The sequence below is a fragment of the Triturus cristatus genome, chromosome 1_1 (genome assembly GCF_964204655.1).
Source record: "Triturus cristatus chromosome 1_1, aTriCri1.1, whole genome shotgun sequence".
Lineage (NCBI taxonomy): Eukaryota > Metazoa > Chordata > Amphibia > Caudata > Salamandridae > Triturus > Triturus cristatus.
This window is the reverse complement of record NC_140579.1, coordinates 397,479,898-397,505,494: the sequence shown is the minus strand read 5'-3', so window position 1 is coordinate 397,505,494 and position 25,597 is coordinate 397,479,898. Positions and strand designations below refer to the sequence as shown.

General features: G+C 42.9%; 1 protein-coding gene across 10 annotated transcripts in view; it reads right to left on the bottom strand.

The window, feature by feature from the left end:
• Positions 1-25,597, bottom strand: part of LOC146870300 (stAR-related lipid transfer protein 3-like) — a 545,134-nt gene that overhangs the window by 89,092 nt on the left and 430,445 nt on the right. For 8 of the 10 annotated variants that reach the window (XM_085636658.1, XM_085636662.1, XM_085636648.1 and 5 more), the window contains 3 exons: positions 9,188-9,265; positions 4,606-4,683; positions 3,049-3,102 (listed from right to left, as the gene is read on the bottom strand). In XM_085636658.1, the coding sequence (XP_085492784.1) occupies positions 3,049-3,102; positions 4,606-4,683; positions 9,188-9,265 (210 nt within the window). The remainder of the gene's footprint in view (positions 1-3,048; positions 3,103-4,605; positions 4,684-9,187; positions 9,266-25,597) is intronic. The other 2 variants (XM_085636661.1, XM_085636659.1) reach the window with 1 other exon arrangement.

Sequence of the window (25,597 nt, the reverse complement as noted above, 5' to 3'; positions counted from 1 at the left end):
GGAAGAGAATGATTGATAGTCAAGTATAGCGAACACGGCCGCCATCTTGTAACATGAGCCAGAGCGCATATTGATGCACCTGATATATGCAGGGTTTTGAAATATCAGCGGGATTCTGCATGTCGGGAAGATCGACAGATAGTACAATGTACCTACGACAGGTGCGGTGATGTTCCTGTCGCAACTATGGTTTTAAACAACTTTTGGGTGACTATCATATCACCATACCATTGAAAAATACCATTAGTTACCCAAGATCGGTAATAACACCATTGTCAAGCTATAAGTTGAATCACAATCATTGGACGTGTAGGTCGTATCGGACCAGGGACTACATAGTCATAGAAATTTGTACCCACTACTTCGTGAATATTAATCATGCCCTGAAGAAGTTCTCTTGTGAGAACGAAACGCGTTGGCTGTGCTCTGTTTAAAAGAAAGAAGATTACAAATGAACAAATAAAGAAGGACATTTAATTATCTGATGGATTTAATATGGATTATTTGACCATATTTAATTGAAGTGGTGCAACCACGATACAAATTCATTTGTTTCATTTACCCTGTTAATTGGGTTAGGTTCCTTTGGACAGAAGGCGCCGTTGTGGTTTTGCACACAGGAGTATTTTTGGTTCTTGTTAAATATACTGTTTGGTACAATCTCTGAGTTTGGTGCCTTTTGTCAAGTTGGTCCACTGTCCATTTCTGTGTATGCAAGAGAATGAAGAAATGTATGCCTCGGAGGCAATGAGGCACACAAAAGAAGGGAGACTATAGAGGGCAGTATGTGCCACGGAGGGGATTTGGTATAGGAATAGTTTCTATATTTAAGAGAAAATGTGTGCACCAGAGTTGGAGAAGAGATACTGCAGTGGAGATTAGATGGAACATTTGACCTCATAGGCAGTGTGGTGCAGGAGGTACTGCACGGAGAGGGTCTAAAGAGCTTCTGATAACAGTGATCATCAGAAATGGGTGACTTCATAGGACCTTGGAGCTCACTCGAAAGCCACACACAATCTAAACTGGTCAGGTCTCTCAACCGCGGTGCTCATGGGGGTGAGGGGGGGGGGGGGGGATTCACCCAACTCCCCCATCCAAGGATTGACAAACAAATCATATGACCTTAGGCACACGCGAAAAGTTCACAAGATCATACAATATATAGTGGTAAACATGGATGTCTTTTTTGATGTTTTATTTTCGGCCAATTGGCCTCTTCTTTTAGCCTTATTTTTTAGCTAACACACGTTTTGTCTTCTTAGGGTATCCCTACGATTGTCGCAAATACTGAAGCACGCGTGCTCAGGCGAATTTTGGAATACTACCACGGGAGGCAATTTCGAAGAGCGCCTACTGGCGGCGGTGTAAAACAAGCATTTGCAATGCAATAGGTCTCGCATTTCGAGAATTTGAGCTATTGCCATTGTAAAGGACAAGGTCTTTAATTTATGTGTTTTGAAAACCTGCAAGCGGTGCCTAAACATGCACTTTGAGCTTATAGTCCTTGCTTATGAACAGCAAGGCTGGCAATAAAAGAGGCGCAGTTACTGCCAGCCTTGCTTCTCAGTTAGAGCACTACAAATTAATACGGACCGATCTTGTGGGCAGACATGCTTGGTTAAATGATACCGCCACTAATTTCTGCACTTGCGGCTTTGATAACTGTGCAGCCTGCAGGTCACCGGTTTAAAGCCCAGAGGAGTTGACTCTGCCTTTCAATCTTTAAACCTCATTAAATTGAGTAAAAATGAGCTGGGCAACAGTAGCACTGGTTACCTATAGCGCTACCTAACACCAAATATGTAGTCGTGAACGCTACATAAAAACGTTGCAGTGTGCACTGAACAAATGGTTCAAGAGTTAGAGAAGGCTTTTGGATTTTATTAAAATAATATGTATAATATAATTACTTATTATAGGGGCTTTCGGGCAGTCCTCTTCTTCCATTGGTCTGTTAGTGTTTCCTCCCACTACAGCATACAGCAGAGGGCAATGGGTCAGCCCACTTCCACCACTGGCTAATTTCACTGTGATTGGCAGCAGTCTGCGCTTTCACAAGGAGCACACCCGCACACAAGGTAGTTTCCTCCAGTGCTTGGAACCATCATAGTAATGTTTATTTTTTCAGACTGCAAAAATATTTTGGCCGTAAGCTTTTTTTCTTTTGTGATTGATTGATGAGGGTATGGGAAGTTCAACAACAATAACGTTTAGCAATAATGATCACAAAGTAAGCAATGACAAAACCAAAAGGCTGGTGGCCAATACCAGACTAGTGGCTATGCCAATGCCTATTGCTAATCTAAACGAGGCCAATCAACTTATCAGCAACGGTTGTTAGGTGACTGCTTGTCGGTGCATTTCTACATTACCTATTCCGCTGAGCTTGCCTGCTATCCCTTCTAATATGAAGCAAACGATCCTGTCTGGATGGGCCGTTCGAGAAGGAGACAGGGCGGTAACCAAAGCGCCTCCTTTTCAATGGGAAGCCAGCGTTTAGCATAAAAGCTGACTCAACCCAATCAGAATGATGGGCGGGGTTTAAACTCAACTTCCCAAAAATCCCGATTACAAGAAGCCTCACAGAGCGAGCAACGCATGCATGCTACAACGCTAGGCGAGACCTAAAAATACTTGATATTGGTTGGAACTGTGAACAAAACAGGTTACTCCGGATCGGATTGTCAACCGGAAGTAGAGGAAAGGCTTTAAACAACTATTTAGCTCAACAGCCCTCATGAAGTCGTAGGGATATACCCTAAGGAGACGAGACACCTGTTGGCCAACTGGCCGAAAATAAACCATCAAAAAGGCATGAGTGTTTACGACTATATATGTTATTATCTTGTGAACTTTTAGCGTGTGCCTAAGGTCCTATGATAGTTTTGATAACAGGAAGATTTTAAAGTCAACTCTTCCACAGAAAACTCACTAATATACATTAGTTCTTTCACCCCAGACTAGTCCAACTAGAAACCATAAACTGTCATTGTGTAAAACTTGAACCTGAGCACAAGCAGCCAGAGCTGGGAACAGCTAACTCACCTCAGACAGAATGACCTTTGCGATCAGGAAGGCACAGGACACTAGTGTGGTGATCTGAGAAAAGAGCAAAGGGAACGGTGAGTGGTGCACAGTTCACAACACCGGGTATACTTCAGAGGTCCACCCACCTCAATACCCCCTTGGGAAAAACCAATGAAGTGACCTGCCTGCGATTCACCGGATCCCATCCGGGGGACTAGCAGACGCCTGCCACAGCTCAGCGCAGCATCCACCTCCCTTCAAAGCACCAGAATCCCTCTGCCATTAAGTACTGTTGGCGGTCATCCCACCACGGGCTACACAGAGTAGGGTATCTAGAGCACTAGATAAACCAGATGCTGTCAGAGCACTCATTTAGCAAAGTAGACATTTTCATCAACAACCCAAGATCAGACTGCATGAATAAGGAATTTAAATGCCAAAGTTTTGTTTATAATTTAAAAAATGCGATAAAAGAAAAAAAGTAAGAATAACACGCACTGCCAGTAGTCAAAAGTACTGATAGATAAAGGGCTGTTTTAATAACATCACAGTTTGTTGATTTTTGGAGCAAATACAACATATGTATAATGACGAGTGCAGAAATGCTCAACATCTGCAGCAGCTTTAAGGGAATTTGCTCACTTCCAATTAGAGATGTGGGTATTTACCGATAGAAAAAGTGGTGAAATATTCTATGTATAAAAATGGGGGAAAAGAGCCGTCTGTTTCAATTCCAACAATTCATGGAGAGCATGCATTTTTCTTTGACCTGCTAGGGGTTGCCCATCAGAAGTGGGCGAATGAGAAAATGCAGACATTATTTGCTAAATGAAGCCTAGGGTTCATGTAATGCCACCCTAGAAACAAACACCTGAATTGCCCTTCACCTTTAAAAGACCAGCTGTCCATTACCGCTCCTTCCAAGCACCTGTATCACCCACTTTAAGAAGCCTGCACTGGCTGCATATTGCAGTCACCTCAAAGCACTGGCTGCTGCAGTTCCCCACTTCTAAGGGCCAACTTTCATCTTCCACTTCAAAATGGAAATAACCCACCTCCCCGAAGCCCCAGTTGTCATACTGCCTTCCAAATACCAACTGTTCTCTCACATTCCTAGCATCGCTGTCCTTGCGGCCTTCCAAACAGCAAGCCTCACCTTCCTCCGAGTAGCATCTGCTGCTGCTACTCTAAACCTAGTCTCACGCCACACTCCCCACGCACTTCCGGACCATCACCTCACTTCTAGAATTCCTAATGGCCCTCAAGATCTGGCTGGTCGAATAAGTCTCCGGGGCCTGCACGCTCCTGGGTACCCGATCGGGTGATTAGCCATGCTTCATAAACCTGATTGACTGAAGCACTAATTTGATTGGGAGTGTGGCCCTACCTCATTCCAAGTCCCTGCCTCCTGCATTGGCTGCTGCTAAACCATGTAGCTACAGACAGAACCAGCGCATTCCCTAAACTCACTAGTCCCATGTCCTCTACTCGATCCAGGCATCACCGCTTCAACCAACGGGCATGTCTATCACAGTGTGTACCTCCATATGGGGCAAAAGTTACAGTACTACTTACCGCTATCACCCACCAGTGTTGAAGACGAAATATCGCGTACCCCAGCAGCAAGCCTGAGAATCGAAAAAAGGCAAGAACCTAGAGAAGATAAACAAGGTGTGAGGATTAGAGGTGGAGAGGAGTTGGTGCAATGGAGATTAGATGGAGCATTTTAACTCAAAGGCAGTGTGGTGCAGATTTAAAATCGTGTCCCAGAACCAATAGAGGGCCAGAATCGCACAACCGTATCGTTTTTTGCACTTCTGGTTTGCCAAGAACAACTGATTTCATTTTGCGTTATCTTTTACTTTAACAGTCTCACTACATAGCTTAGAGATGAAATTAGCCCAAACATTCCTGCACAGTCTTGGGGGCTAGGCTCCAGTTTTCTGTTTTGCCCAATTTCCTTCTTTCATTGACAGGGGTAAATGGAGAATTTCCTCCAAGAAAGAACATTCACTGGAGTCATGATTAATGTGCCTCAGCCTGTAGGCTGTGGTGGATATCCGCTAATGTGGAGTTTCATGTAATCAAAGATGACTGGATCTCACCGTGACAGCTGTGGGGTATTCAAGGCATCCCACAGTCAGTCGAGGTGTTCTCCAGGGTAAAATAGTGCAGTCAAGGATAAAAGGTCTCATGCTACCAATGGTTGGGAGGCCGCACGGGATCTTCTTGAATGAGGACCCTCGCAGTCCAGTGCAACAGGATCTCACCCTGTGCTCAGTGGTGTCCTCACTGCTGTCAAAAATAAAATGCCTTGGCCTATCGCCTGTAGGGTTTTTTGAGAAGGGGTAAATTCAAAGTAGTAAAGGTTTCTCAAGAAAACATCCTGATTGAAGCAAGACCATCTTCTCTACTGCTCTTCATAGGCCATGGACACTTCTGAACGAATGTCTAAATGGTGCATCCTCAAACTTAAACAAGCATTGAAAATGCAATAGGTCTCGCCTTTAATTAAGTTAAAGCCATTTGCTTTGCAATAAAATATTATTAGCAAAGCAAATGGCTTTAACTTAATAAAAGGCAAGACCTATTGCATTTTCAATGCTTGTTTACAAATGAAGCACTGACATATTATGTTATATGTATCTGTAAAGTGCACTATCACTCGCGTGGCATACTCACACATACCTGCGTTGCTACGAGAGGTACTAGACCTGATAATGATTTTAGCAGCTTACATTGCAACCCTACACTCTTTCCTACTCCCTGCTGACGAGAGCCAACTACCTCGAAACACGTGTCCAGGGATGGCTAACGCTATTCACACTTGCACTCACGACACGAGCATAGGTGTATCCGCCGACGCTAACTACAGGGACCACAGTTCTTTGGGGTAACACGCAGGTAGGTCAGCAGTGTGCGACCATTTTGTTGTAACTATTTAGTGGCTCTCTGAGCCGGGGAGTCGACGGACTCAAGTTACGCACCTGCGTTGCTACGAGAGGTACTAGACCTGATAATGATTTTAGCAGCTTACATTGCAACCCTACACTCTTTCCTACTCAATGCTGACGAGAGACAACTACCTCGAAACACGTGTCCAGGGATGGCTAACGCTATTCACACTTGCACTCACGACACGAGCATAGGTGTATCCGCCGACGCTAACTACAGGGACCACAGTTCTTTGAGGTAACACGCAGGTAGGTCAGCAGTGTGCGACCATTTTGTTGTAAATACTCACACATACGTCCCTGTGATCTCACTGGGCTCCACTCCTTGACCTGGCGGATTTGGGACTTCCGGTGATGATGACATCTTTCCCTGAGAATGTTGGAACTCCTGCTCGGTCTCTACGCTGACGGCTCCACATTGAGAGGTGGAGGAGTATGACGAGAGCAGCGCATGCGCGCTGCTTTCGCCAGCCGAGACCTAAAAAGACAGGCCAATGCCAAAAATACCCACATGGAATGAGCAGTCAGTTCCTGGCTTGCTGGGTCTGCTATTTCAGATGCAATGGCCTGTCAGTGAATCTCCCAGACCTTATCAGTCAGTTCATCCAGGGTATTGACTGCTCTAATTTATATGAATAACAAAATATTATGTGGATAAAAGAAAACGTGTTCGTCTTTTGGGAAAGTGTCATTGTGCAAATAGCATTACAGAAAACAATACGATTTCATTTGACCATTTGGTCCGGTGCGGGAGTCGGGGCTTCCTGATTCCGCAAGTGATAGCTGAACAACCAAGCCACATTACACCCCCCGGCCCCAAACTGTTTGTACTTTAAGAGTCAACTGACAGGACCGTTTGTCAACAGGTATTCCGAAACCGAGATTGTTCTACAGTTAAAAATGCCTAGAGAGCAGGCATTGCATTACGTGACTTGTGGTACGCGGAACACATTGCTTTGCAAACCCTGTGAACATGCTTAGGAATGTGTTTTTTCTAAGTGGGCGAACCTGCTTTCTAGAACGGACAAGTTTTCAGCACGTCAAGGGGAAGGGTGGTTCCACTTTCATAAGACCTGATTTCAAAGCAATCCTCCCGAACCATGATCACGTGTTTAAACGGGGATACTGTGCGCATATTTTGTTGACGTCCCTACTGCAAGCGAGTTATTGCTTTACATTTAAAGACACAGATAAAGCTTTATCACCAACTTGACTGATTGCCAAACACACAGTCACAACACTGCACACTACCCTAGGAGAATTATTCCTGCATCACTAAGTATTAGCAGGTGCTTTGGTTTCCATGTGAACAGGCTGCGGATAATCTGGAGAGGAGCAAAAATATCCATCAAAAGCCATCATCATCTGCAAAATCAAGAACCTGCAGACACGTGTGCTTTTTTATGAAGTCTGACTACAAACAGCGTTAGCTGTCTGGACGACCTGCCATCCATTCTTTAAAGACACTAACAAAAACGATGCACTGAGAGAGTGGGCTGTGGTTTAACCCCGCTCAGCTATTGCCTTCCACACAGCTTTCATTCTTTGCCATTGGGCGGAAGGGCTGTCCATCAAGGCAATGCCATTTCGTGGATGGTGACATACATTTCCATTAGGTTTTGGTGATGGGGAATGGAGTAGTCCTGTTTATTATGTATCATGACATGGAGCGTGTGATTGAGAGGCAATAAGAGCGGTTTAACTAATTTACTTGGCTGAAACAACAACAACATTTGAATTTCTAGTTTATGGCTTTTTCGTTCGGAAAGTGTGGTCCAGGATCACTTTCATATCTACTTTACTGGGAGTAAAATGGAGTGCAAAAGGCACACTAGAGGGCGCTAAAACACAATTTAATGCAATAGCGAAACCATAAGATGCGGATCCAGCCACGCCACCACTCATATGTCCCCCGTTCCCTCGCAGCGCCGCGTAAGGCCATCGGCTACCAGACAAGCAAAGTACAGCACCCGGCTAAACATATATAATAAAAACAAAAACAAACAAGCAACGCCTAGAGGATGTGTCGGGAGAGCCGCTCAAAGACTAAGAGGGCACAGGGCGACCTCTGTTCAGAACCCAGAATCCTACTAACAGGCTGTATGCTTTCGACAGCTGAGACCTAAAAAGGGGACATTAACGCACACCTGGAATGATCCACAGGTCAGATTAGTTTACTTCATTTATTTAGCACAAACAGCTTCAAGGCACCGGACGAGGAAAAGATAAATGCAAAGACAAATATAAAAAATGTAAACACAAAGTTTTGAAAAATGAACCGTTAGAAGTTAAAAATAATGTTTATGCAAAAAAACATAAAACCGAAAACCTGAACACTTGAATGGGGCATAGGTTGCAGTAGTCTGTTTTCTATTTCTCCTGCAACGCTAAACAGGAAGTGAGGGGAATTGAGAAAAATAATGGGGAAAGGTCAGAAACCGATGGCTGAGCAAAAGTGAGGCAGGAAAAGTAAGTAGGAATTAAGTATTAAAAACGGAGCAATGCAGAGAGGTGAGGGAACATTCTGCTTCTAAACTCAGTTGAAAAACAGGAACACAGTGAAACAAATTGTATGTAGTGAACACGTGGAAAAGATATCGGAATATACATTGTTTTAATCATGGGTTCTGCATGTTGCAAACTTTTCTTCCGCTTTTGGGAAATAAATCCTGTAGATTTTGATTGCTGTTGCATATTACTACAATTAAGGAATGAGGAAGCAAACACTGGCAAAGTCAATGGGACAGGCATTGTCGCCAGTCTGTTTGCTTTGTCAATGCTACCGTTGTATTGTCCTGTTTTTTAAATACATTTTTTTTTAAAAAAAACCTTATTGGGAAAACTGCTGGGCTCTCAAATAAAAAAATAAAGAAAATATTGGCTAAAAGCAAAATCATTTTTGGATGTCACAGCACACATTGCAATAGCAGTCCTTGGCACTTAATTGATTGAATGTTTGTGTGGACGTGCTCCTTGTGAATCTGCGAAAGGGCAGCGTGCCGGCACTTGATGGCTGAAGTGGCCGACATATTGCCCCATAATGTATATTGTGGAGTCATGCACATTTATTCCACCCACTCCAAACGACCAAAGGATGAAGAGGGCTGGCTGAAGGCCCCATAAGTTAGTATATTATCTGTATAATGGTAGTAAAATTAAAAAGGTCTTGACTAAACTCAGACCTTAAAATAGGTCGCACTTACAAATATATCGAAGAACGAGCTTGAAAACGTATACTCCAAAATCTCCTTCCACAGATTCTCCTTGATCCCATCACTGGTCTAAGGATGAGAAACAACAACAATAAGGGGTCATAAGGGCTGTGGAAATCAGAGGTGAAACTGTATGAAGACTAAAAGATTAAGCTTACCATGGGAAACCTGAGCACAGTCAACAAGTGTTTCAAGGCACTAACACCTGGGTATCGTACATGAAACCCCTTTGAGAGAGACCTATGATCATCACTGGCATTTGTAAACACTAAGATAATCAACCTATATATAGGATATCACCTAACAAAACCCTTTTAAAGCCCCAACTAAAGGCACAGTTCTCTTCTTGATTTTAAAAACATTAGACATAAGTAGGACCATTTAAAAGATGTACAACATTTTAAGTGTGCGCCACTAGTTATACCAATCCACGGAACAATTTGTTACCAGTATCAATACACAGATTAACAAAGGACACACATATTCACATACACAAACAATGCAAATGCAGACATCCATATATTCACACAAACATGCAGACTAACATATCAATTCAGTCAAACAGCAACACAGATAAGAATTCAAACCTATTTATAGGCACCCATGTATATAGCTTGGAACAAATGCAAGTATGTGCAGAATCCACACAACGCAGAAGCAACATAGACAAAAATAAACCATGGTTATGGAAAGCTTGGGAAAAAAAAACCCAGATGTGGTAGGGGCAAGTCTACTGCACAGTAGTGCGTCACTTAACCACTGTCTAGTTCAGAGCTTCACAAACTTTTTAGAACCGCGTCCACTTTTTATAACAACAAACTTTTGCGGCCCACCTAGCTTTAATGGACATAAGGCAGGTGGTTTTTTGATGCAACTAAAGCATCGTCTGCCAGTGCACTCATTAACAGGCAGCACATCTTCTATTGAAAGTCCACTAAATTTGCAGAGACATAGAGTTTACTATTAAAACTATACATAACAGAAATGCTAATGTGTGGAAATAGGGCTTCAGTGAATATTTATCATTTGTGCAGCACCCAGTGAAGTCTCTTAATTTGTTTGATTGTATTACAATCACGGCTTCCATTGCACTTCAGAATGACATAAATAGAAGCTTCATTTTTGCATTCTTCACTGCTGACTGTGTACAGTTAATTTACAGTTATTTACGTTTTGTTGTGTTACAAAAAATAGCATCCTACTGCCTTTCCGTTCACTGTACCCCAGCAAGACTGTCACATAATTCACTTTACTTTTCTTTCTCGGACTGCCAAGTGAGCGGAGTTTAAAAAACCAAGTCCCATGTTAAACCCGCATTGGCAAAGCCAAAAGGTTTTGCCTATGCGAGATCGATTGGCTTTGTCAATTTTTTTTTTTAATGTTGCAGCAGTGCGAGCTACTATACTACATAGCTTAAAATAAAAATAAAAGCGATATGACGTGGCCAGACTGCGTTGTGGCGCTTTTTTTTCCCCTTACTATAAGATATGCATGCACAATGTTAAATTGCTATTTTTCCTATAATTAATATGCAATTTATATTCTTGAACAAATGCCCATTGCAGCTACAAGCATGTCAAAGTTTAGCTAGCTGGAACACCGAACATAGAGAGGCTGTGGCATTGTGGCTAGGGCTGATGACTTGGGAGCTGGAGAACCAGGTTTGAGCCTCGGTGCCGGCACAACATCCTACAATTCTGAGCAAATAACTTAATCTCCATGTGCCTGTTAAAACTAATATGTCCTTGTGTAATGTAACCAGCGCACATGTAAAGCGCTTCAAGTCGACTTTGTGCTATATAAAACAAGCTACGACTAACAAAAATGTGAGAAAGGGGCATGCTACGACTGGAGTGAGGTGGTGGGAGGAACAGGTCAGCATGAACGGGAAGGGGTATGCAGCAAAAGAAGTGCGGTGGTGGTAGGGACGGGCAAGCAACAAACTGCATGTAGAAGCTGAAAAGTTAAAAAAATAGGTTTGTTAAAAGTGCTCGACGAATGGAAGGACACAGGCTGCCGGAAGCAGTACTTGGTCCAAGTACCACAGCAAGGTCGAAGACGTGAAGCCAAGCAGGAAGCTGGAGGCAAGAGGAGACGTTGACCAACAGTAAGAAAGGAAACAAGTGATTTTTTTATTTTTTTTACAAAAGATTTTGCAAGAACGGCGCAAACTAAAAGCATAAGCAGCAATTTGTCAGAAGATACAGCATGACATTTGACTACTGCCTTTGTATTTAACTTGTCACATTTGCCGCACTTCAGAGTTTAAAGGCATCTTAATTTATAGCTTGGACTTTTACGACTCACCAAAAATCACTAGTGGCTTACGACCTACAGTTTAGGAAACACTGGTTTAAATAGTTTAAACTACACATACATACATATACCATGAAGGTGAAGAGCCCAAACAATGGGAGACTGCCTGGACTTTACAGAAAGAGTACAGTAAAATAGGGATGTACCCCCGACTACAGAATATTCTGCTACCATAGTCAGCCTCATGGGCCGTTTGCACATACTATGTCAGGTAGCACAACAAGCACCTTGGAATCTGTAGGGACCTGGGGTAATACATTTTGAAGGCACAACGGTCCCTATGATAACAGTGACATTCAATACTATCAGAATGATATAAGCAATGTTTTAATAAAGCCCAAACAATTTACTTAACAGTGAGGTGAGAAAACCTGCCCGGTGCTCAGACAAGAGCGACACAGCAGTGCTTGTATCACATTATGCAGAATATATATATCCCACATGTTTCAAATTAGCATCATGTAAACGGTCTGTATAATTTGTCAATGGCGATCCCCTACGACCATGGGATGATGGCTATGCAGTGCTTATATGTGTCCTCATTTGATACGATGTCACACTAATTTAATTAGCCTTTTCCGGTTACCCACAGGGAGTTTGGGGCTGGACTTGCATTTCCCTAATTTCCGCTACATCCAAGACAGGATTTTCCTCCTTTCTAGCTCCTTCATAATTAATAGCCCGAGCACAGCTATAATTGGGCACCATGATCTGCAGCCCATACCAACATTAATTACTCTCAGACCACCCAGCCTGCTAACTACCTGCTCTCCTCAACTGATGCACCTGCATCACGCCCAGAGAATTGTTCTCCTTATCGATAAGTCAAGAGCTTGAGACAACATCGAATTTTTTGTTGCAATGATGATCCTACAATTGTAGTGGATCTAAACGCTGTAGCAAATATAGACATGTTTATATGAAAACTTGCGAAATAGGGCTCTATATATACAATGCATAATGTGATACACACACAGCGTAATTTACATGCGCCACTCTTGCCTGAGCACATTTTCTCACCTCTCCGATTTACCACCTCAATGTTATTCCTGTGCATAAATAGTTTGATCTTTTTTATTAAAACATTATTTGGTTATAATTTTATTATTATCAAAATATCACTGTTATTATATGGACCACTGTTTTTTTTTTAACGTATCACGGCCGGAATCAAAAAAGCAGTAGCCACTTTCACAAAGAGGAATAGTGTGGGCATCTGCTAAACAACCCAGCTCAGATGTGGCACCTCACATCAATAAAACAGGAATAACTTTAGTGGGCTTGCATAATGATCTACCTCAAATGTGCAAAAGTGTGGGAGGAACGCAAAGGGATGTCCAGAAAAAGTAGCAGGACAGCTCCACAAAGCCATTAGAGGACTTGTATCAAAATATCACCTCACACTCATAAGTGTTTTCAACAAATAGGAAATGTTATGCAGATTGTAGAGTGCACTATAACTTGGGAGCAGGTGAGAGTCTACCAAAAGTAGGTCCTAGACGAGTACTCGAAAAGCCAGGTGTGCGGCTTCTTGTAGAATTCAAGAAGTGAAGAGCAGGCTCTTATTTGCATCAGCAGTTCGTTCCATGATTGAGGAACAATGTTGGAGAAGGCTTGACTGCCAGAACTGGTTTTCCGTACGCGTGAGATGTGTGCGAGGAATGTGGACGAGAGGAGGTGTCTGGGAGGTTTGTGAAAGCAGAAGCGATTGTTGAGGTATACTGGGCCAGTGTTATATAGTGCCTTGAATGCGTGTGTGAGGAGTCTGAATTGTGCTTGTGTGTGGGTGTGGGAGGTTGACAGTGATTGTGGCCTCACAGTTCTGAATGGTCTGCTACCTTCTGGTGAGATTTTTGTTGCTCCCGGTGTAGGAGAGTAGGATCTGCACTTGTGTTGCCCCCACTTGTTTTCTGATGTATACACTGGTTTCTGGCTATAGTCTGGCTGGGCCCCTGCTAATCAGGGCCACAGTCTAACTGATCTCTCTAAACAACTTGGTGTGCATATTAGATGCACTAGTGATTGGATACTGTGGTACCTTATGAGCCCCTAGTATATGGTACCTTAGGTACCTAGGGCATTGGTACTTCACAGGCCTACCAGGGGCTGCAGCATGTATTATGCCACCCCTGGGAAGCACTCACAATCTGACACCACAGGCCTGCTACTGCAGCCTGTGTGAGGTAGTGTTAGCACTCCTCACTGAGGTATAGGTTTCTATATCTCACCATACACACACATATAAACCTATCAGTCACCCCTATGGTAGGCCCTATCAATCCCAAGGGCAAGGTGCATGGTTTACTATGTGAGGGGGTGCTTCTGCCTGAGCAGGACCCCTCTGCAGCTGGCAGAGTCTATTCTCTGCTGCTGTTTGTGGATGCGGTTAAACCATATACTCTTAAGTGCATTATAACCTCGCGGTAAATGCTAACTTTGGAAGGACTGCATCAAAACATGTCGTGTTTGGTGTCAAACAACTTGGAATCTGGTGTGTGAGTAGGATCCCACCCTTCTAGAGGGGACGACATGTACACACTGTACTACACGGTAGAAATCATCTAGAGCCCTGGCATCACAAAATGGATGCCACCAGCACAGACACCGGGCTGCCCTCCTGCTGCTGACCGAAACTCGCAGTGGAGGGAGCTCAACAAAGGGTTTCCTGTCACAGGGAGGTGTCACCACCTCCCAGACAGGATTTAGTGTATTGGAGCTGGGTGGGTGCACTCCTAGAGTGCTTTGAAGTCCTGCACTGGGGGAGCAGTAGGCTCCTCTGTGCATATGCCAGCTCAAACCGGTTCAGGGGCTACCTGCCCCTGCTCTGGCGCGAAACTGGACAAAGGGAAGTGGGTGTAACCACCCACTATCCTGACCCTCCTAGAGGAGTGGTCATAGAGCTAGTCCCTCCCATCTTTTCACTACAAGATACCACACATTGCCAATGCAATTTAGATTACACCTGGACGACGCTCTACGAAGAAGAATCCTGGCCCTTCAACTTTCTACTATCTCTAGAAGACCGAAGGATCTCCCTTGGAGTCAAGGAGTGACTCCCCTGCTTGGCAGGCACCAAAACTACTGAACTACGGTTACAAACTTTGCCGCTCCCGCCGTAGCCCGAAGTCCCTGCGTCCCCTGAAGCGGATTTCCTGACCTCTCGACGGCCATTTTGAGTCCCCAGCGAAGCTGTGGCATCTGGACCCCACGAGTGACGAGGAACGGCAATACCAGGAAACCGTGCACTGATTGAGTGCAAGCCCTAAACTACGTCCAACGAAGTTGTGCTTTGGACCACTTGTTATCCAAGTCCCGAGCGGGTCTAGTACCGAAGATCAGCGGCCTACCTCGTCCCGAGTGACCGTGGGCTGTTGGTGAACTTTTCCTGCAAAGGCGTCTTCGCAGTTGCTTGCCCGTTGGCTAGTGACTCTCCAGAAGACTTCCACATCCCCTTCAAGGGCTCGCCTGGTTGCTCTGGGCCTGCCCTCACTTACCCTCGCTGGGTAAGTCCATCAGACCTTGCTGGTCTGCTCCATCGACAATCTTCCATCCACACGAGAATTGCAGTTGCAAAGGCTTGTTGGCTCCAAACCGAGTGCCGACACCGTCAACAGCTGCAGACGTCGTGGGACCCTCCGAATCCAGCTGCTGGTCTTCCTCGATGCCTCCTGGTCCTCGTGAGCGAAGAGACAAAACGACATCAGCGACCTGAAGAGACGCAACAGCTGTGGTCATCCATCTTGCTGGCCACCGGTCACTGGCAAGTGACTTTGAACTCGGTCTCCTCAATTTCTAGGTCTTCTGCAACTACAATCCATCTTCGGATTCCAGCGGACACTTCTCTCGACGACGCAAGCAGCAAGTCTTCAGCGATCTCCATTGAAAACAGCATCGCGACCCGATACCAAAGGACACGTATGCACCCGGCTTCCCTGGGTGAGGTAACTCTGGCATTACGGTGCCCAAGTGTGCATTGACTCTCGAAGTACTTACCCTGTAAGTTGTTTGCTTGTTGTCCACTCCGAAGTGCCCTAGAACTGTAAAATACAAACCGCGACATTTTGCCATTGAAACGCATTGAAAACCCGCGTGTGTGTTTAGACACTGCACACGTCTCCTGTGGGCTGATTACTTACCTGCTAACACTGCAGAAGTGAAGCCCCAGCGATTCCCAAGGCCCTAGGCCTCTTCATATTGCAAGTCGAGTTTGTTAAACCACTATTTTAGTATATGGTCTGGTACGCCCCTAGGGCTACAGCCATATTTGTGCTTAATTTATTGAGAACTGTTGATCTTTTGAATGTTTACCTGGCTCTAATCTCATAAAGAGATTAGTAGATCATATTTAAAAATAAATACATATATATTTGATATATATACCCGTGTGGTGTCTTTTCATTTGGTAATTCAAGAGATTATAAGGTAAAACATGCTGCTTTACATTCCTCAGAGACTTAGCCTGAAGGCTGCTCTCCACAGCTACCACTAGGATAGCTTTCTTTAAAAGGTTGTCTTTAAACCTATCTACCAAGAGTCGAATTGGACTGGTGCAAGGTGGCCACTATAACTAGTGACCAGCATATGACAGGCCAACTTCTCACATTGGTGGGCAGCGTGTGGGATTCCAGCTTGCCATTGTTTTACCAGAAAATCTCTATTTGAATTACTAACTGAAAACCACTTAAGGTACTCAAGGTACATATAAAGTCAAGCTAGTATCAATAAGTTCTACTGAACTTAGAGCGGTTTGTGAAGGGACAAGCACACCCTTGCTACAGCTCAAGCTAGGTCCAGTAGGCCTCAACTAGTGTAGGTAGTACAACACTGCACAACACTAGTATGTCTCACCATGGTGGAGCCAGTGGGTCCACCCCATCTCAGTACAAAGATATAGCCTACACTGAACTGAAGGCCTTATGCTTTGAAAGAAATCTGAGGGTGGGCAGGAGTCCCTCATCACAACACCTGATAGATCTGTTAGTAGCAGATGACCCGAGAAAAGCTCTAGGAGCTAGATGGTCTGCATCAGGGGGTGGGTCACATATAGTCTCTGGGTCTGATGATGATAATCAAGATGACCTGGACTCTGTGGGCGAAGGGCCAGACCCCGAAGGGTCTGAAGAGAATAGAGGAAATCTCCCTAAGAGAGCTGACAGAGTGGGAGACAGGCCTAGGTCCCTCTCAAGGGACTCTGACAGGTCATATCACTCTGGAAGAGAATCTATTCCACAGAGGAACTCCAACTTTCCCAGGGAGACCTCCTCTGAAAGAAGGTTCAAGATGCTCCAGTATGAGGAAGCTAGGCTTGCCCTCAGAACCAAGCAATTGGCCTTAGATAGGGAAGCCTTCGAGCTCCAAAGAGCTTCAAAGAAGGAGGGGTTAGATGCCCCTGGTGGCAGCAACAGTGTCCCTAGAGGCAGAGATTACATGCCAGATCATAGGAACCTTGAAGTACCGGGGATTTTAGGACCCCAGCGGTGCCAGGGATAGCACCCTATGACTTCGGGTTATCCTGTTGCTGTAGTATTATAAAAGACGCTCTCATGGTAATGCAACAAAGAAACTGGCAGAAGAAGCTGAAATATGAAAAAGACATCTTTATTAAACATTAAATGAGTGAGACTACGTCGCACAGAAGCCTTAGCAACTGAATGAGGCAGTCTGCAGAACGAAAACCAGTGTTCTCTTTTATAATGCATATTATGCTCTGGGCAACACCGCCCTTCTCTTGCAGTTGGTCATTCACATATTTTACTTCAAAGAACAAGCAGAGTCATGATTGCAATCTCACATTTCAGTTCAGCCAGCCCGCAATTATTTACCGAGCAAGGCTCAGATCCCACATCTGACCCCAATAAACATGAGCATCTCCTGTTTTGAGAAACAGGCCATAAAGCAGGAACAAGCAGGTGCGAAAGTGATTAGCCGGAGGCTTGTGTGCGATGAAAGGACTTTATGGTGTGTCAAGCCCTGATGCTAATCACAGGTGGCCGGAGGAAGGGGAGCTCGTGAGACCGGACTGACCTGGGGCAGCGGAGACCAGCTGCCCAGGTCATGGAGAAGTCAAGCAGAAAGTACATGTATTCTAAAGGCTTATAATGTGTTTGTCTATGTGAGGGCAATGACAAGATGGCCACCGCTCCAAGATGGAACCCACGGAGTCAATGTATAATAACGTATACACAGTGCATTTGGCAATGGGACGTTATGCAAAGCGCTTGTAAATACCGCATTGACCAATCGCGGTTTGCTAAGACATGAATAAACAGGGGTAGGGCCCTGTCTTCTACGTGGTCCCAAATACCAAAGTACGACAGACCCTCCTTTTGCCCTTACATAGGCAATCACTATACTCATACTGATCTTAGTCCAGGTCTATAGACATGAAGTCATGGAGATGTTGCTGTAGCATCATCCTATTACTTAGCGACTCTCACGGGACACATGTAGTAGCACAAAGGCCACATATGGCAGGACAAAATAAGGAATACCTCTATCTAGGTGGCATAAGATCACACCCCCAACAGTTAGTGATGTTTACTACTAACTAGTGTCGATGCAGAAGCTGTATAGAAGAATTGCTTACGAATTCTGATCTTTTAACCTGCTCATGTTCAGGAAAAGAGTGCAAAGAAACAGTAGTGGAAAAAAGACATAGGTTGAGAAGCGGGTGCAGAAGTCAATTGGGTAGAGAAAAACAATCCCACCCATAAATGACAACGTCATGTTTAAAACCCACTAGAAAACACGTTATTAAGAATATTTAGACAACGGGAGAAAGTAGCGACCACTATTACAAATGAAATATTTAGTAACATTTTAGGGCTCCTATACATTTTGTATGTTCAGGTGAAACAGTGGTGACCCTCATCAATGCTCTGAGGTGAAAAGGGGGCACCTTTCCACAGAAAATGGATTTTATTCTGCTTATACTAGACAATGCCAGCAAAACAAACATCTTCTAACACCTAGTCTATACAATCACACGGAAACCTCTTGTGAAACCACCTATGCCCAGAGTCCGTTCAAAAAGCCTCACTGGCAGGCTTCTATTGTCCATCAAATCTTCTTCTGTTGTTTTCTTTGGCATAGGCTTTTTCATTCAAGCCTTTCATGAGAAAAGAAAGTACTGCTCAGTTGGAGTGCCCTCCTGGCAAACACTCACAGCTCACGGTCTCAATGTTTCAAGGCAGTGCACCTGTGTCTTTCCTCTGCTGCAGACACTACAAATAATATGCTCTTCATTGGTCATGGGCACAGATCATCTTGTGCAGACCCGGGACCATTCTCAGGATCCAACACTCATCATTCGGTGTCAGAGGACGCTCAGGCTGCTCTTTCATGGGCACTGGAATGTAGTGCCTTCTGTCAATCTTGGATCCGCCGGTGCACTGCACTTCCATTGAAGCAAAGGAAAAGAGGGGGTATGTGTGGCCAAAAACTCAGGCCAAGGGGCTCAAGGGACTGCACACTGTCAGAGGTTACCAGCACATGACAGGCGCCCTTTTGTACTGAAATTCTGGTTCTGTGGCAAAACCAGCTCCTCCATCTTTTCTGATGTTGAACGCCTTATGACGAAGCAAGCGTGATGCTTTAACCAGTTCGTTGTATAACAAGGGGACTGTAAACAGGTGGCCTGCGGTCCTTCAAAGGAGTGGCCACACGCCATGGGACAATTTTGGTCCAGAATACACTGTCTTTCTTAGGAAGCAATACAAATAAAAAAAAAAAGGCAGTAGGCAAAACAGTGCCTCTAAGCTTTTCAATTGGGTTTCCGTGTGAGAGCCTTCATCATCTAAGGGTAGATAACTACACGAGAATTCTATCTAAAATGGATGTCTTCACATATGGTGGCATTGTCTAATAGGGCAAACACATTTTTTTCTGAATGATTACATATAAGTGTTTCTAAATTCCTTATCTAGGACATTTCAATAGAGAAATCACATGGTACAGATTATCATAGGCATGTAGAAACCTTTCATATCAGGTGCACTAGGCAATACACAGGCTAATAGTCAGATATGAAAACAAAAGACAAGAACTAGAGGGTCCTGATATTTGCATGATTAGAACACATCTGATCCCACCAAAAATTAAAGCAGCAGGAACAAAAAGGGTAAAAACCACATTAAAAATAGACATTGAAAATTCGTCATGTTCAAAAGGGTAAACGCAAGATATCCCCTATTGGTATGGAAAACTTGTCTTACTATAATATTGAGTCAGTTAGCCAGGCTATCGCTATCCTGACAGTCAGGCTGGAAAACATTGCAGCAGGCCTAAGGAAAATTCTTGGAAACCAGTCTGGTCATGCAAAAGGGAATTGTACATAATATGGGGGTTCCTGGTGCATCACTGCAGTCTGGAAGTATGTACCTGAACAATACACCTACAATAATAAATGAGCTGACTGATGAAAGGAATACGGAAAAGGGAATTGGAACTAGGACACAACTAAAATCCCCAATCACTAAGCATAATGCGACATTGGGCAGGGAAGAAACAAAAGCAATAAAAAATAAAAATCTATAGGAAGGACAAGAATTTACTTGGGTGGTAGGCAGGCATGTGACATCACCAAGAGTACGGGTGATACACAAAAGGCCAAAGTCACATACATTTTAACTCTACCGCTGGCGACTGCACCATATACGGTAATCTTAGGTAATGTTCCAGTTTCTTCTGCAGGGAAAAATGAAAACCTAGTTTCCTTTTAAGAAGCAAAGGCCATATGCTACTTAGGAGAAAGGACACCATTACCTAATGTAATATAGAAATTAGGCCACCTTTAGTCACAGATCTATAATTTCATCCTTAGGTCCAATCAAGGATACATAAATGTAGGGCTGCCTGTTCCTTTAAGGGAAGGGCAGTATAACGTGACAGGTGACACACTTTGATCCTGTAGATCTCTTTTAGTTTTCTGTAATACCATTATAGCCAATTTAGACATGCACTGGTAAAGTGCTGCCTCTCATGTTCACAGCATGAAAATATCATTAGCTGTGGAATTTAGTAACCAGAACAAGTTCAACCAACTGTTGCGTAGCGATGGGCATCGTCATGACCATCCCCATACAACGAAAACATGCAAAAAATAATAAAAACGCACAAAACATCAAAGCCATCAGATATACTTGCTGTATATCAAGCACAAAAAAAGCATAGACAAAACAATAGCATATGTAAAAAGCGGTGACACACAACACCATGTCATGTACTTTATGCACTGTAAAACTGCAGCCCAAAACCCAATATTTGGGCCTGTTTAATTTGTCAGGTTTAAAATACTTACCCTCCTTTTTGACAGTAGATCACCAGGCAATGGAAATCTGCTGTCAAACATAACTCTACTGTTTCTCTTCTAACATACAGGACCAGCAAGAACAATTCATGATAGAACCAAATACACAAAAATAAATTGCATTACTTAACTGTTACCCTCTTGTCAGTCCTTTCAACATCCAGCCACTCAAGTTTTACATTTCTAGAAATAAAAAATAGTTACACTGACACTCCATAGTAATTTGGCACCTACAATTTCCACTGTGAAAAAGAAGTTTTAATTGGCAATGCATTCTCACGTAGGCATGTAGCCTTAAAGAAATTTTAGAAAAAGGCTGCATCTTGTTTTCTGTCTAAGACTTAATGCAACACTTCGTTTTCTGTTAAAGAAGAGCAACTATAGCAGGCATCATTCTATTTTCTTTTTTTTAGAGCACCAATGTATCAGCAAAGCATTTAACATGATGTTTGGACTTTCAAAAAAACCCTTTTCCCGGTGGAATTAAGTTCTTTAGTTTTAGTGATGCTATGGAGAAACCAGAAACCCCACCTTTAGAGGCCCGTGTAGCAAGGTCATTCTGCATTCCACAGAGGCAAGGCCCTAATTTAAAAGGTCATAAAAGTCAACGTGGCAGCCTACTCATTGTTTACACTAAAGATAGCATCTCAGCAGCCTGACCGAGCTGCTCTGCAGCTCCCAACCCCCAGCTTCTGACACTCTGAATTCGTCAAAGCCAGAAGGCCTTCCTAATCCCTCCTAACTTGCAATAATTCGCTCTATGTTGAAAAATAATTTCTCCTTTTTAGGCGCTAAAAAATTATCCCTATTCCCAGATTGTTAAACTACATGTACTGTGAATAATTCACAAAACTTAATAACACACATACCAGTTTTTAGAATAAATGCTTGTTGCAATCCTATGCAATGGTATACATTTCATCAACCTTAAGTGAATTGTATTCACAATGAGTTTTGATATTTTCTTCATCATTTAGTCATTTGCCTTTATTCGAGCTCTGTTAGTCCCTTTTATATTAGCATATGAAACTCAGTGCCTCCCGCCAGGTAATCACAATATTTTCACCCCTACTGCTAGAACCTGCAATCTCATCTTTCCTCTCCTACTTACTCAAACCAGTACTATATTCCTCTTTATTCCCTTCGTCAATACAACCTTCCTCATGCTACTCTTCATGTCTTTATTACTCCCCGTTCATCATCTCTCTTCCCTCCATGGCATTCTATTTTCCCAATCGTTCCTCTCCTTCCTACGCATTACCCAGTTCCTATAACCGTAGTTCTACATTTCTCCACCCCTCTATCATTACTGACTTCATCACGTATCTGCTCACAAACATCCTCTTTTTCCTTCATCAAAAAACAATTCTCCATTTCTCTTTCTCTATGTGGGTGCTAACTCCATTAAGGCCGTTTTGTATTAACATCAAATAGTTGCGGGTTGCGACACCATATTTTATTTAATTTCCCCAAGTTTTTTAAAAAAAGGTCTTGTTTTTCATAGCATGTTCAGTGGTATCGTGACAGACACAGCTAAAGTTAGAACCTTCAACCCTGATATTGAAACAAGCCTTTGTACTGGCACATTGACTCATTGAATCATAAGAAGGCACAACCTGTAAATATATATCAAAACCTAAACGTATGCATTTACTGAAGCCTGGGACACTTTAAACATTACTCTGAATGAAAGAAAATGCAATTGAAACAGTCCTTTTTACCCAAATTCGACTTTGATATTTTAAGCATTAAAAAATGAATATCCTACAATTTTCTTGCGTAATATGCATTACCAGAATGTCTATTACATAACCCATGAGTCAGGCATTGGAAATAATAACTTATACTGTATAAAAATGAGCTTGTTTGCGCCTGCGCCAAGGGAAAATTGTACGCGCGAATGCTTGTCATTTTAGTGATGCAACACAACTTAAATCAAATTTTAATGCTAGGAGGTCATAGTATGAGTATTAAGCTTTATAAATATCAAAAAACGATTTTGAAAAGCACTTATTTTTTAAAATAATTTTTCCCATGATTAATAATTTTCTTTTTAAAAATTCCCAATTATTCGTTTTTGTGATAATTCCATGTATAAAAAACAAGCTGCATCCCTTGCCTATCATTTTGGACACATTTAACTCACAAGCCTAAGCGCATAAGCCCAATTTGAAACGCGTCACATCTTTGCGCCACTTTCATTTAAAAAGACGGTTCTGCCAAATTTCACCCGTGTTCAACTGGGAAGGTGCTGGCTGAATGAACATTTCTATCAAATATACTGCAGCTGAAAAGTTTGCCTGTGAACATCTAATATAATGCATCTAAGGAAAATGCTGTAAATTTATTTACTTTTGCAAAAATAGATAATTTCGTTTTTGGGGCCTGATTTATATCTATCGAATGTGTTTCTAATTTTATCCTTTTAGCTTTTAACGGCAGTTTTGTATATGGGCACAATTGCTCATTCTATAAATTAAAGAGCAACACATAGCTATTTTAGCACATAACATTGTTCATTTCTGGATTTTTTCCCTAAGTTTCTACTTGATATTAACTAACCAGCAATTTATTTAACAGACTGAAAACATCAGAAGACCCACAAACACACATTGAGCTCATTTCAGACATAAACAGAAAAGGGTTAAACAGACAATACAGCGCGCTTTAGCCATTTTTCATAAATAGCGCCGTCGCAATTTACTTACGGAAGTTGCACTAATGATAAAAAAAAACAGACATTTAAACACACAGTTGACTTACAAATCAATACGCATGACAGAAAGAAAGAACAGCTTACAGACTATACTTGAAACAAACCATTTGCAAATACTGGTTGTAAGTCATATTTACAAGCAACGCTTTTCAATAGTGTTCCAAAAGGCTGCATAAACAGCCCAACAGACAGATGCATGTCCAAGAAGCAGCGAATGCGCTCAATTCACTAGCTTTGCCTAGCAGAACACCACACAAAATCGTTCTGCATATCTTCATTCATGAAACTGCGCAGAACGAAGGATCCTTGTTTTGTATTATGTCATATTTTAATTCCCTGGGGATACAAAATCACCAAGGAAGAAATATGTTTTTAAATCTAACCTATTTAGATATTTCCCACACTATGGTACCTTTCAAAACAAAAAGCAACACATTTTTCCATGTGAGCTTACAAAACAGACATGCCAAAAATACTGCTGAAAACGCAAGTATTATAATCAAAACCAAATGGAGAAATATCTCCTCATTACCTGCCTACACAAATTGCAATTCGCATATCCAAACTTATACAAACCAAAAGCTGGCCAGCACAAATTTCGTAATTCCAAAGCTACATTTCCAAATTTGCTAAGATCAGGCATCTTATAGCTCACTAATCTAGCTTCAAACTTCAAGGGTTTATCTCTACCAATAAACTCGCAAATATGCGAGACCCTCGGTTTTGGTAATTGCAATGACCAAATCAGAAACCAAGAAACCAACGCCTCGGCTTTGGTAATTGCGATAACCAAATTAAAGACCCAAAGAACCAAAGGACTGGGAGCGACCCACTTATACTTAATTCTTATTCTTAATAATCAAAAAGGTTATCCAAATTCTAACTGTCAAGTTCTTCATAACAAAACGTTTTTTATAATACTCACGCCAAAAAGGGTTCTAATCGGGAGTGACATCTTTTGGAGAGTCAAAGTCAGAAAGATCAGAGATATACTGGGCTGCAGAGACAAAGAATCCCCCAGAACCTCGGTGCTCAGAGTAGTACCTGCTTAGTGGATTTCTGTCCTGTTCTTCCCAGTAGATTTCTGTCCTCTGACAAGATCGCTCCTCCAGATAGTCACTTGTATTGATGCCACGCTGTCGGGCGCCAACTGAAGTACCGGGGATTTTAGGACCCCAGCGGTGCCAGGGATAGCACCCTATGACTTCGGGTTATCCTGTTGCTGTAGTATTATAAAAGACGCTCTCATGGTAATGCAACAAAGAAACTGGCAGAAGAAGCTGAAATATGAAAAAGACATCTTTATTAAACATTAAATGAGTGAGACTACGTCGCACAGAAGCCTTAGCAACTGAATGAGGCAGTCTGCAGAACGAAAACCAGTGTTCTCTTTTATAATGCATATTATGCTCTGGGCAACACCGCCCTTCTCTTGCAGTTGGTCATTCACATATTTTACTTCAAAGAACAAGCAGAGTCATGATTGCAATCTCACATTTCAGTTCAGCCAGCCCGCAATTATTTACCGAGCAAGGCTCAGATCCCACATCTGACCCCAATAAACATGAGCATCTCCTGTTTTGAGAAACAGGCCATAAAGCAGGAACAAGCAGGTGCGAAAGTGATTAGCCGGAGGCTTGTGTGCGATGAAAGGACTTTATGGTGTGTCAAGCCCTGATGCTAATCACAGGTGGCCGGAGGAAGGGGAGCTCGTGAGACCGGACTGACCTGGGGCAGCGGAGACCAGCTGCCCAGGTCATGGAGAAGTCAAGCAGAAAGTACATGTATTCTAAAGGCTTATAATGTGTTTGTCTATGTGAGGGCAATGACAAGATGGCCACCGCTCCAAGATGGAACCCACGGAGTCAATGTATAATAACGTATACACAGTGCATTTGGCAATGGGACGTTATGCAAAGCGCTTGTAAATACCGCATTGACCAATCGCGGTTTGCTAAGACATGAATAAACAGGGGTAGGGCCCTGTCTTCTACGTGGTCCCAAATACCAAAGTACGACAACCTGTCCAAGGTTGTTCCTCCCTACCAGAGTGGGGATGATA